Raw genomic sequence first — 14033 nt, 5'->3', positions numbered from 1 at the left:
AATATATGAGCGATACCATAACCGTCGGGTTGTGGATAAAATCGGGGGGGGTCACTTAATTCGTATGGATGAGGATGATCCAGCCCGGAAAGTCTATAAGGGCAATATCTATGGTAGAAAAAGAAGACGAGGCAGACCCTGCCTAAGATGGAGCGATGACATAGGCCAGGACGCCAGACCACTTTTAGGGATATCGAATTGGTGGACCTCGGCGCAAACGGGATGTCTGGAGTTCCCTATTAAGGCAGGCCTAGACCGGATACCGGTTGTTGCGCCGTTGACGATAATGAAGCGATACTTCTATATTTCCTTCCTTCCAGCCTTCTTATCTAATTTTAGATGAATAGACGTCTAACTTCAAAATTCAGTTTTATATGGATTTACGTCGATCGCACATTCCGGCATTATTTTCTCCAAACTGACTGATCATAACATTTCCTTACATTTAGTACTACACCCGAAAGTCAGTAAAGCCAATATCAAAAATCCAATGTTGATCCTTCTAACTAGTTTTCCAAGCCCAACTGAGTTAGTATCTACAACTAGAGTAACCTGCCTTGCGATGAAGCGGTAATCTCCTTCTACATTCATTTGAATCACTTCTCTTAATGCACATCCCCACTCCAGCGGAGTTGTCTCGCTTGCTTAAACGCCAGAATCCGTAATCCACTTGAAAAGCACTGTCTGAGGGGTTTCAGAGATACTAGATAATAACCAATAATTAGAGCGACGAAAATTTAATTTCGTCAAATCTCCTTCTCCTGCCGCTAATGTTAGTAATCCTATTCAACGAGTCTATGTCCTTTGATAGGTTGCACTCTCACACTATATTATCAAAAATCTTCCATTACTTATTCCAGGTTGCCCCAAACCTTTTTCAACAAAAGGACAGTATTTTTTTAACCAATAATAATAATGTCATGGGAGTGGCATCGCGTCCTAAAAGAACTATTGTGCTCCTTTACCGGATGTAGCATACCTATTAAATATAGTATGTCGTTTAAGATTATAATCGTCATGAATTTTATTATGTTCCTTTCTTTAAAGTGTTTCACCTAGTATTAAGCGTATTCCCCCAGGTGCTTTAATCTGCTTGCTGGGCGCTGTCCCAGAACATGTGGGGAGGTTTTATAGAATCTGCGGACAGTGTCCGTAAATACTCGTCGCTTCCCTAGGTAATAATTTAGCCTGCTGTGACTAGTGACTATTCCTATTATGATCCAGGGGCTCTTCTTGGTTTAAATAATCTTTCGAGCGCCTGGGTTCGTATCCCCCCATGAGCACTGTTCCATTCCTGATAGAATGGTTCTGGTCTATGAAGCGCCGTCCCTGCTCACTTCCTGGCTAGCTGGTCCGCTGCCTCATTGCTTTCTAACCCAAAGTATCTAGACTTTAGCGAGCATATTGTCTGTTAAGACAGTCCCATGTTCGCTTGGGATTCACCTGGTTGGACCTAAGTGCCTGGATAGCTACTTGGCAATTGCTTACCTAGCTTGCTCTATTATTCCAAAGTGTGTCAAATTTCTTATCAAAGTGAAAACTCGTTGCGATGCTATCCCTTGGTAGCAGCAATTCAAGAAAGCGCCTTGAAGTAATATCAGTCTTCCTTCGATTTAGGCAGCTTTCGGGCATCCTGAAGATCGCCTGCATGCAAGCGAATTTTTCAAGTTTGTGTAACTCCTTAGCTGTTGTACCAAGTTCAGATTTGTTCTCCTGATCTCCAGATCTAATGGTGGGCGTTGGCATCGCAGCCGAAGAACACACAGAACTTCGCCAGTTTAACAACTAACTCTGGTGGGATTCGGGTATCGTCTCCTAGAAAATATCCCCATCACGACTGCCTCTCGACTTCTCTCCCCGGTTTCCAGTGAGACTTGGACAACCACGAGATTTTCAAGCAGCAACTCTAAAAGACAAATACACTTAAATTTCATTTAAGAATGATTGTCCTTGATTGATCTTGATTGTTCACTAGATGAATCCTAAATTGCTTGCATACTTCCCCCTTGCAGACCGCGAATCTGCACCAGTGCACCCGGAGCTTTTGAATCAGCACTATGTTATCCTTAGAACTTTCCCTTATTGCAGATGCAGATTTTACATGGTGGAAGTTCACCTGGGTTATCTTAGTGCTGGGCATTGGCTCCATTAGTGCTAGGAGCTGCGGAGAATTATCCTCGTTTCCCTACGTGGCACTTTCTTGCGTTTCGATGTCCGACTTGAGCTGCAGAAAGTTTAGATTTAGTTCGCCAGCTTCTGCTTTTCTGTGGGCAGAAGGTCCACTTCCCTGCTCGGTCCTACCCTCCCAGCCTCTATGGCCTCCGCGATTCCTTCGTAGAACTCGGTGCGGTGTTCTTCTGAAGTATATTTCCGTGTGCTTTCTCTCTGTACAGGTGCTTATGCATGCAATTGATATGGAAGTTATGGCGTTTAGTTGCCTCTAGGGGTCGGTTATCTAGCTTCTTCCAATTTGATCTAAATACTGTGGCGCAGAGTGTGGAGTAAAAAATCATAAATGAAGTGCTCATTACTGTTCTCTAGTTTTTTTGAATATAATCTAGATAACCAAATTTAATCCACGTCCGAAGATGTTCGTGGGTTTATGCGTATACGACAGGGACGGAATGTCTTCCAACTTTCTATTTTCCGTTAAAAAAAACGGAACTTTGCAGATATAACTTCTTTGCCCGAGGTAAAATACTGTACGGCGTTGTCAAGAAAATGATTTGAGATATGACCGGCAATTCAATGCCGTTCCTCATTTCCGTGGGCGCTTACCAATGATTCCTCTTATCAATCGTCCAAATTAGAAATGATCACGTATTGCAGAACAATCTTAAAATTGCTTGACTTCACGCGAATCCAGTTTATAACTGAGAAAAGTGGCGAAACTAATACTGACACCCTTGCTTCCCACAGAGATAAAGAAAAGGAAGAATATGCATGATCGTTAACAATACAGTGATTGATTAAATTCGCCCATATAGTATAAAACATACTCAAAACCAAACCATAAAGCGGTGGCTGTTTCTCTGGCTATTTTTTGTATCATATTCATTTAGTATATACAACGGACAAATGCATAAATGATGAAAGAATCGATTACCTTAATTATAGTCTTGCACTCCCGAGGAAGAACCTCCAGAATCAGCGAAAAGTCTTAGTTGTTCCATTCTCGTAACTGTGGCCCCTCAATTACTGGTAATATACTAATTGGACAATCAAAGAATCAGGGATTGAAGCTCGAAGGAAACCCTCATCGTTGGATGCTTATTATTTGGTATTTGAAAGAGGAGGCTAACAGGCACTGTGAGCAGTCTATGTTTTATTGCCTGGGAGGTGCTATTTTTTGTGGGCGGGAGTGCTTTGATTTTTTCGGAATCTTTCCTTATGTACGGGGGTTATCTATAGATATTAAATAGAATCACTTTTCTCCTCTCATGATTTTTTAATTCAAGAATGACTGCTATGCACAGTCTTTAGAACCGTGGATTAGTCGAAATTACCTTTCATAAATAGGTCACTAAGGAAGGATGTCCGAGGGGTTCTCCAGTACCTCTGGTTTCTTTGTAAAATCTTCTCTGAATCTCCCGCAACTCTGTCATGGATATCGCATAACAATTTCACATCAAGGATTTGGGATTTGTCTCTGGTAGCCATTTATCCGGATAAAATAACATTTCTTTTCCCGAAGAGAAAGTTTGACGAGCCACAAACGGCTTGAAGAACGGGAGGGGCTGGTCTGGATCGGGTGCAGAATTTCCGGTTCAGCTTTTAGTAAATGAAAATTTTAAATGTCAACATATTTATGACTAGATATAATATCAAATCAATGAAATAACACTTCCAATTCAGTCTCTGCACATTCAGTCTTAATATCAAAAACGGTATAAGAAAATAACGAACAACTTTAGTAATAGACTTTTCCCGCACTTCTAGGAGACTGACCGATGGAGCCTTTTCTTGTAATAATATTTTTTTTTTATATTACTCGCGCTGAAGTGTTCCGTCTCGCGGTTGGGAACAGAAGAGACCGACTTATTTCCATGCGGTCCTTACTGTCCCAACCAACGGCACTTTTTTACCGCTGGCTCTCCACTTCCCCGGTGCGTTCTGAAAACGCGTGAGTGGAGAGTTTCCACGTTCAGCGCCATCTACCCGTCCGCATCCGCAACATCCGAAATAAATTTCGAATGCTGCAGATCCTGCCGCGCCACATCACTCCGCCCCCAGACGAAACCTAGGGGGTTTCGGCGACGGATCCCCGAACTTCGTTCGCCGTTAATCCACAAAGCGGACACGACGTTGCTTCGGGGCGCACACGGGTTTCAGCCTGGCCAAAGAGACCGCCTTTTTGTGACCACCGATCTCGAGCTGGAAGAAATGTTCTCCCCTCTCGAGAACGCGGTACGGGCCCTCATATGGAGGCTGCAGCGGCTTCCGGACGGCATCCGTCCTGATCAGCACGTGCGTGCACGTGTCCAGTTCCTTGGGCGAACAAGCAGGTGTGGACGAGTGTCGAGTGGGTGGTGGCGCTTTGATGCGTCGGAGATTGTCCCTCAGCAGACGCACCAACCCCGACTCCGTGAGACCCGATCTCTTGTCGAAGACCGGATCGCTTGGGAGTCTTGGGTTCTCCCCGAAAACCAGCTCCGCGGGGCTGGCAGCAAATTCCTCTCGGCGGGTTGTTCGAAGGCCGAGTAGGACGAGAGGCAAGACTTGAGTCCAGGACGGGTCGTCGCGTGCCATAATGGCGGCTTTCAGCGTCCGGTGCCAACGTTCTAGCATCCCATTGGACTGCGGGTGGTATGCAGTAGTCCGCTGGCGTTTAAAACCCAGGAGTTTGCCTAACTCGGAGAAAAGGGTGGACTCAAATTGCATTCCCTGGTCGGTGATGATCACTGCAGGGACGCCAAAGCGAGGTATCCACTCTCGGCAGAGGGCTTCGGCACAAGATTGCGCCGTAATGTCCTTCAGAGGTATTGCCTCAGGCCACCGCGTGAACCTGTCGATGATTGTGAGGCAATACTTGTAACCGTGCGAGTCTCGCAAAGGCCCTATTATGTCGAGGTGTATTGTGTGGAAACGCTTGGTAGTGCGGGGGAATGAGCCCACTTCTTTCCTTACATGCCTGGAGACTTTACACTTCTGGCATGCGATGCACTCTCTGGCCCAGGAATTGATATCCTTGTTCATGGAGGGCCAGAAGTATTTTCCGGTGACTAACCGGTTTGTTGTCCTGATGCCGGGATGCGCCAAGTCGTGAACTGCGTGGAACACTTCCTTGCGAAATGTGGCCGGAATGTATGGCCGAGGTCCCTTTTCCGAGTCTTCGCAGCAGAGCGAGAGGTTTGAGCCGAAGATGGGCAACTCCCGAAATTTGTATTTGGGGTTGGACTTGAGGCTCTGAAGTGCTGCGTCATCCACTTGCGCCTTGGCAATAGCCGAGAAATCGAGTGAGGCGGGGATGTTAACTTCGGAGACACGAGACAAAGCGTCAGCAACAATGTTGTCCTTCCCGGACACGTGCTGAATGTCTGACGTGAACTGGCTTATGAAGCTCAGGTGTCGAAGCTGACGAGGGGACGCTTTGTCGGGCTTCTGTTTCAAAGCGAACGTGAGAGGCTTATGGTCCGTGAACACTGTGAACGGCCTGCCTTCTAGGGAGAAACGGAAGTATTTGATGGACAGGTATGCGGCGAGCAGTTCGCGATCGTAGGTGCTGTAGTTCCGTTGAGCGGGATTCATCTGCTTCGAGAAGAAGCTCAACGGCTGCCAAACTTGGTCCACCTTTTGGTGAAGGGCAGCACCTACTGCGATGTCAGAGGCATCAACAAAAACGGCTAGGGGTGCATCTTGATGAGGAAATGCCAAAAGTGTAGCATCAGCCAGTTGCTGTCTGGATTTATTGAACGCGCAGACAGCCTCTTCAGACCACACAATCTCTCGTGTGTCTTTTGTTTTGGGGCCAGACAAGTACGCGTTCAAAACGGACTGGTGATGGGCGGCCTTGGGCAGGAAACGACGGTAAAAGTTTAGCATGCCCAAGAACCTCCTCAACTCCCTCACTGTTTTTGGACGCGGGAAGCTTGTTATTGCTTGCACCTTGTCTGGGTCGGGCTGTATTCCTTCAGAGGAAATGGAGTGGCCGAGGAATCTCACCTGTTTTTGAAGGAATTTGCACTTCTCAACGTTTAAGACTAAACCGGCCTCAAGGAGACGTTGAAAAATGCACTCGAGATGGGCTAAGTGCTCAGACTCAGTAGAAGAAGCGACCAAAACATCATCCAAATAGACGAAACAGAAATCGAGGTTTCGCAGGACTGAGTGAATGAACCTTTGAAAGGTTTGCGCCGCATTGCACAATCCGAAAGTCATTCGGGTGAACTCGAAGAGTCCAAAGGGTGTGCATATTGCCGTCTTTGGAATGTCTTCAGGAGCTACTGGGATTTGGTGGTATGCCTTGGCTAAGTCCAAGGTCGAAAAGATGCGGCAATTCGCGAGGTGATGCGCAAAGTCGTGGATGAGTGGAATCGGATATCGGTCAGGAACAGTCTGTGCGTTTAGCCTTCTGTAATCCCCACAGGGACGCCATTCGCCATTTGGCTTAGGGACCATATGTAAAGGGGAAGACCAACAGCTGTTTGAGGGCCTGCAGATACCCTGTTGAACAAGTTGTTCAAATTCTTTCCGCGCGATAGCCAGTTTCTGGGGTGGTAGAGGACGCACCTTTGAGAAAATCGGGGAACCAGTAGTATTTATGTGGTGCTGCACATTGTGCTTTACTGGTTTCGAGAGACTACATTCGGTAGTTATCTGGCTGAACTTTTGGAGGAGTGTCCGAACACGAGAGTCGGAGATGTCTTCCAAAAGAACGGAAAGGTTATTGTCAGCGTGAGATACCATTTGGCCCGACGAATTTAGTTTGGTTGTGGGGTCTATAAGGGACTTATTTTGCAAGTCCACCAGCAACCCATAGTGACACAAGAAGTCTGCGCCTAATATGGGGAAGCTGACATCCGCCAGGATGAAACGCCACGGAAACGTCCTACGCAAGCCAAGACTCACGTCCACTTGCCTGTACCCGTATGTATTGATGCGGGAGGAATTTGCTGCCGCCAGTTTGAGGGGTTGTGGATATAGTCGATGATGCTGGGGTACGGGAAGAACCGAAACCTCCGCACCCGTGTCGACGAGGTAGTTGCGCCTGCTGAGGGGGTCGAAAATAGTTAGGCGACGTGGCGCTGCGCTCTGGGTGGCCGTCGCCAAGACCCCCCGCGGACCTAGTTTTTTGTGGTAGGCGCGAATTTGCAAGGTAGCGTACATCTTGTCGCTTTATCTCCGAAGTTACGATGATACCAGCAAATACCCTGGTCCGCAGGCTGTCTTGACGACCTGCTACCCGAACGCCCTTTTCGTGTGGCAGACCGTGAGCGAGCTCGCGGCCTGGCACTCGAACGCTGAGCGTCCAACGTCGCCCGCATCTCGGCCACGCTGGCAGTTAAGGCCGCGATCTCGCGCCGTAAGTCGCCGACCTCATCCGACGGTGGTTGAACGGCCGCTATGGTTGGGCGAACGTACACCTCCTGTACTTGATCGGCCGTTGCTGCTAGTTCCTCCAAGGAACCGGAGACGCATGCTAGGATCGCCTGGGTGCCCTCCGGGAGCCGACGCAGCCAGAGCGACTTGATCAGGTCGTCGCCGATCTTGCTCCCACCCAATTGCCTCATTTCACGAAGCAATTGGCTGGGAGTTCGATCACCCAACGTTAAACCCGCCAGCAAGTGGTCTAATTTTGCCGACTCGCTTGCCGACAGGCGCCTGATCAACTCGCTCTTGAGCTGAGCGTACGATGCCGACTTCACCACGTCGGACACCAGAAGTATGGACTCTTCGTCCAGGCCGACCACCGCGTAGTTAAAACGGGTCGCGTCCGATGTGATACCGGACATTTGGAACTGTGCTTCCAAATGCACGAACCACAGCTCGGGGTTCCGACGCCAAAACGGAGGAACGCGTACGGCGAGGGCGGTCACCTGTGGGTCCGATGGGCCTGCCGCGTCTTTATTTTCAAACGACATTTTTAATAACGAGAAGTACGAGATTGTGATGCAGACGCGGTGAGTTTATACTGAAACGCGGTGAAATTTACACCGACACGGCAGGCCGCACCCACAAATGCACGCACGAAACGAGAAAAAAGAAAACGACGACCGAAGCGGACGCTCTCCAGCGCAGACCAAAAACACCGGGAAAACAGAGAACTTGCGAACTTGAAACACCTCAACGCCGTCTCTTGCAGCGATTTTTGGTTATTATTGTCACAATTTAACTTTAAATATAATTAACAATTAGTGCGATAATAATTTCACTTAATTTAGCACTTTAACTAATCTTCACTTGATATAACAATAAATAATAATAATAATAATTAAATAAATTTGAAATTGATATTACTAGCTGTCCTCGACGGCGGCGCTGGTTTGAATTCGTCGGGCTGTAGCTGCGGCGTTGGCGGTGCTAGGGACGGCCGTTTGCTGCTGTTGTCGGGTATAATTGTCTGCTGATCTTTGTGCTGCTTTTGCTGGGCAACTGGCTGACTGGACCCGTAGACGGACGGGGATGTGTGCGCTTATGCGAAGTGCCTGCCTATGCCCGTCGTAGAGTGCGGAAGGTTTGCTATGCGACGTTATTTACGTCGTCGGCTCGTAGCACAATTGTATTGTGCGTAGAAAAGATGTTGATGAATCGCAGCTATTTCCTGCCCTTGGTGGCCTTTTCGTCTTGATGGTGGCGATGATTGTGGCGGCGGCGCTTGTGCGTTTTCCTCGACGGGCTCTAGTATCGGGGTCACCACTTTAGTAAATGAAAATTTTAAATGTCAACATATTTATGACTAGATATAATATCAAATCAATGAAATAACACTTCCAATTCAGTCTCTGCACATTCAGTCTTAATATCAAAAACGGTATAAGAAAATAACGAACAACTTTAGTAATAGACTTTTCCCGCACTTCTAGGAGACTGACCGATGGAGCCTTTTCTTGTAATAATATTTTTTTTTTATATTACTCGCGCTGAAGTGTTCCGTCTCGCGGTTGGGAACAGAAGAGACCGACTTATTTCCATGCGGTCCTTACTGTCCCAACCAACGGCACTTTTTTACCGCTGGCTCTCCACTTCCCCGGTGCGTTCTGAAAACGCGTGAGTGGAGAGTTTCCACGTTCAGCGCCATCTACCCGTCCGCATCCGCAACATCCGAAATAAATTTCGAATGCTGCAGATCCTGCCGCGCCACAAGCTCACCAGGGTATATGGTCGGTTGGCGCATAGTTTAAATCAGGTAATTAATCGGCCGGAGGAATTTCTACCGTTCCTCATTATGCAGATTATTGACCTTGTCCCTAGAAACAACATGATGCAAAATCCCACAGACATAAGGCCGATTACTTTCTTGCGAACCCTCTACAAATTCATAACGTCCATAGTTAGTCGAAGGATAAATGCACGTACGAAACTAACGACATTTTGTTCAAGGATAAGGAGGACTACCGACTTGTCGTCTCGGTAATTGTAAACTGTAGAGGCAACCAGGGGAGACAGATATCTGTTTAGTTGTTAATCGAGGGCATCAACACCTTAGAAGCCAGCCAGCACTTTCCAAAGGGATTCATTGAGCCCTCTGTTTTTGTTTGGTACTGAATTCCTTTCATGGCTACTGAATGATGTTTTGCAATCAAATGTCAATGTCCTGCGTGCTGACGCATTTGATATACTTGCATGATATCACGTTGCATGCTAGTGCTAATGACTTTTTTAGAAGTCTTTTACGCCTATATACGGATGGAATTGGGTCTGGGTGTCGTATCCAAATCATCTACAAAGCTCTATACCCGGTATAGCATTGATAATCTCCTGTTTCAAGCTATGACTGAGACAAATTTCTACAAATATCCCATGCGAGTTGGTAGTTTGAAGGATGCTCTGTCGTAAAAATTCGTGCGACATGAGATGCTGATTTTGAAATCGTATATAACTAGGGAGAACAATGACCACATTGGATGTGTTCGCCATTCCTTCACTGGCATATGCATTCAGAATATTGCCATGAACGAAGGCCGATTTGGAAAATGACCAGCGGCGGATAGGGCTTACTATGTTCAAATTTCAAATGCATCATCGAAATTCTGCCCCAGTGGTGGTCATCACCAAGTCATCCCGCTACGCGCTTATTTTTACAGTAAGGAGCAGGCGAATATCTTTCATGGGGCTGTTTGTAAGGCAGATTGCGAAAAGTAACTGCCGAAAACGAAAAGCGCGGTCGACCCAAAAGTTCGATTTTGCTAACTTTATTGCTAGCGAGCTAACGAGCGGGAATTATTGTACATCGCTCCATACAATTTCGTGTAATGAACCTCATTTGACAGCTCGCCCGAGTCACTTGTTCGTTTTCATTGTGCATTGGCTATTACCAAAATGCACCGCGGGAAGTCCTTCATAGCTCCGCTTCTGGCATGTGTTGCATTAGCCACTTTTAATTAATTAGCACATTCCACAAAACAGACTTGAATCTATGTTAGTTGACAAGACGGATCACTATTGTAATAGCAACATTACCGGGTTGCAGTTCTTATAATATTGTCAGCTGCATGCATTGTAGCTAAATTCCTCCCTTGATGTTCTGGGTCTCTCGCATGTGGTTATTTAACTTGTTCAAAGCAGTTTTGTTCCTAGAGTTCTCGGATTATAATTAAAAAAGTGGCGGAAATAAACAGTATAGATTTGCTAGAATCTAACTGCAGCTTCATTACTTTGATTAACGCGACCTATCAGCATGTCATTGTGTTACCTTCTCAGTTAATCAACTTCTTTTGCTACCCAAATTCTTTTCTGGATGGAAAGGATTTCTTCCATTTTACTCCCGGAAAGCGCCTCTTATGTGCCTTCTTCATACTAATTGGGAAAATCCTGCATTTCAGGTCAGTTTTCTTCCTCACCTTTTCCGTCTCGTAGTTATGTTTTTTTTTTTCATACAGAGAGTGATGCTTTCTTTTATAGCATTCTTCTTTTAGGTTTCAGTTTCGATGAATCAATGAAAGAACAGTACTTACTAGAGCCTAATTTCTCTCTTCGAAATTGATTAAATTTTATCCCAAAAAGTATTTTAGTTCAGCTTGGAACGGTTTTGATAACGTTGGAGTGCACATAATCCTTCTTGTTTTCCTTCGTTCCGTTCGGAGGCGGGGTCGGCTTACCTAAATCGAATTGTGTTTATTGGAACTAGGTTATCTCAATGAAACTTTTATAGTTAAATTTCTGGATATACTAAAACGGAAACTTTTCGTCGTGCGCAGTCGGTTAAAAGGTACACGCGGAACCTTTTCAGATCACTGATCATCCCAACAGAGCGTCCAGACAGTGCAGTCGTCGGCAACATAATCCTTCTTCTTTTCCTTCGTTCCGTTCGGAGGCGGGGTCGGCTCATCTAGATCGACTTCGTCATTTACTTCGGTCATAGGATTGGTCCGAAGCTGACTTTGTTATTTTCCTAATAAAATTTTCAACCTTGCACAAAATTGTCGCTTCTTCTGTTTTTATTTTCACTCTTTACTGTTTCGATTAAATTCTTCCCGCTTTTCTCTATAACGGATTTACATTTCCAGCAACATTTTCAGGCAACGCTAGTATAACTCCTAATTCACGAAAAAATACAAGAGCTCCTTGCTACATTCCCTTTCACATCCGCCCCCCCCCCCCCCCCCCCTTGAAGCAGATGCCTCTTGTGTGATAAGGTTAGATTGCTTGGACCGTCGTATTCTAAGGAGTAGTTTTAAGGGTTATTTTGCCTAGGGACTTTCCCCTCTTTATTTTTAAGGTTTTGTGTAAAACTCTCTTCATGTGGGGAATCAAATGAAAGGGTTCGACTTTTCGAAAATGACCTTGTTTCTGATATTGGGTGAAACATAGAGAAGTGAGGGCTCAAAATGTGTTCTCAAAAAGTGAAGCAGGTCTTGTTCTCTGAAACATATAAATTAAATATAAAATGATAATCGTTGGCGCAACAATCCATATTGGATCAGGGCCTTTAAGTGTGTTAGAGTACTTCATTCAAGACCCTAACGGTACACTACAGTAGACTGTAGGAGACAATGTGGTCAGCATTGCACTCGCCCGAGAGTATTACCCTGATTTCACTCAGGTACTCATTCACAACTGAGTCAACTGGTATCCGACGTCAAATCGGAACCTATCCAACCGAAAAAGCTGAAAAAAATTACAGTGGTGCATCTCTACGTAATCTAAGCCTCAAAATACATCCGGTTTCGATATCTGCACAAATCAAGTTAATTAAAGTAGATTTCCATATTTTACAAAATTCACCCGGCAACCCATTTTTTGCATTCTACAACCTATATGACGTCACCATCAACCATCACATATCAATTCGTCAATACCACAGCAAAGGGAGCTCATATGAAGAAATATGTTGGATTTGTAGCTATATTCGGATGGAAGATTGTGCGTAGAAGTTTCTTCCATAAGATGAACACAAAACCTTTATACTCGAAGCGCGCGCTTCCGGTATTCCAACTTTTTTTTTAAACTTCTAGAAAAACTAAAAACTTTATGATGACTACATTTTCTCCTTGAAATTTCATCATCGATATGTTCTATTGGACCGGCCTTTAAATATCATTACTTATATTTGTGCCTTCCTCTCCCTTTTATCACTACAAAATATTAAGAGAAAAATGATTTCTATTTTCAGTCGTTAAACAGCAAGAAAAGATCATAGCGCTAGATGGGAAACTCAAAAATACGGAACAGAGTCAAGCAGATAAAGTAGAAAAGAATCTAGTCAAAAGTTTACTTATCGGATACATCGTCAGTTCAAACCAGAACGATAAAAATCAAATTTTAAAATTGATAACGACCGTCTTGGATTTTACACCAAACGAGACGGATCGAGTGGGCTTGAATAAAAGTCATACTGGGTGGTTAACAGGTCTCTTGCACGGAGCCGGTGGTCAGACAGGAAGTAAGTTACACCGAAAAACACAGCAATCATTCATTATTCAAATGATCACTGACCTATCTATTTCGTTAATACTTTCCTATCTAGCCGATCATAGCAAAGATAGCTTGGTTCAAGCTTTCGTAAATTTCTTGGAGAAGGAATCACAGCCACGTCCATCAGCAGCCAACATGCCTAACTTGCTTCAAATCACCCAGGAGAACAAATACTCATCATCGGCCGCAACATCGCCTGGGACAAGTACACAGCAGTCAGCGAGAAAGCTTTCACAGCAAAGTAACAGTTCGAACCCATCATCGTCCGGAATACAGCCTATTCTATTAAATGAAAGCGTTTTGGAGCAATTCGCCCCAACAAGGAATTCCAGTTCTATTCTAAAGGATATCCTCAGCGATTCTTGACTCAATTCAATAAATTAGACTTACACACAATTAGATAATGTATAAATATAAATTATTATTTTTATATCGAAAGAATTTGCAAAGATTGAGAAAGAGTGATGATGCGATGATGTAAAGTTGGTGATTTTGTATCTTTAAAATTGTTTGATTTCTTCCGTTAATTCAATTGAAATAATGTGTAAACAATAAAACTCCTGTTAATTTATATTTAATCCTATTTTATTCTAGAGCTACTCTCAAATTATCTTTCCATGCTTTTGAAATTTTGTGTATTTTTATCAGATGAGGGAAGATATCATGAATACATGAATATGTTTTCGGTGTTGATATTTCGTTCGTAGCGAGGACACGGTGATATCTCTTCATTAGACAGAATGTACTCCAGAACAACCATACTACAAGGAGAGTATAGAAAGGCGGTAGCTATGTATTATATAAAAACGAAACCTTTCCCAAACCGATTGAGTGCTTGTTTGTTCATCTGTTGCATGCACTTATTTCGCAATCGGCTACGTCTATCGAAAAGAAATTTATGGCTTGCGGCTGAAGTTAACCTAAAATTTTGTTTAAGAATCGAGGGATTTCTAAGTCTG

General features: G+C 44.7%; 1 protein-coding gene across 1 annotated transcript in view; it reads left to right on the top strand.

Moving 5' to 3' along the window:
* The window catches only part of LOC119656527 (putative leucine-rich repeat-containing protein DDB_G0290503), a 112899-nt gene extending 99252 nt beyond the window's left edge, over nt 1–13647 (top strand). Inside the window, exons 7-8 of the mRNA XM_038062873.1 lie at nt 12773–13042; nt 13127–13647. Coding sequence (XP_037918801.1) covers nt 12773–13042; nt 13127–13440 — 584 coding nt within the window. The 3' untranslated portion in view covers nt 13441–13647. The remainder of the gene's footprint in view (nt 1–12772; nt 13043–13126) is intronic.
* The last annotated feature ends 386 nt before the right edge of the window (nt 13648–14033 follow it).

The sequence above is a fragment of the Hermetia illucens genome, chromosome 5, assembly GCF_905115235.1.
Source record: "Hermetia illucens chromosome 5, iHerIll2.2.curated.20191125, whole genome shotgun sequence".
NCBI classification, from domain to species: Eukaryota; Metazoa; Arthropoda; class Insecta; order Diptera; family Stratiomyidae; genus Hermetia; species Hermetia illucens.
Note: the sequence above shows the minus strand (reverse complement) of the source record. Positions and strands in the feature narration are given on the sequence as shown.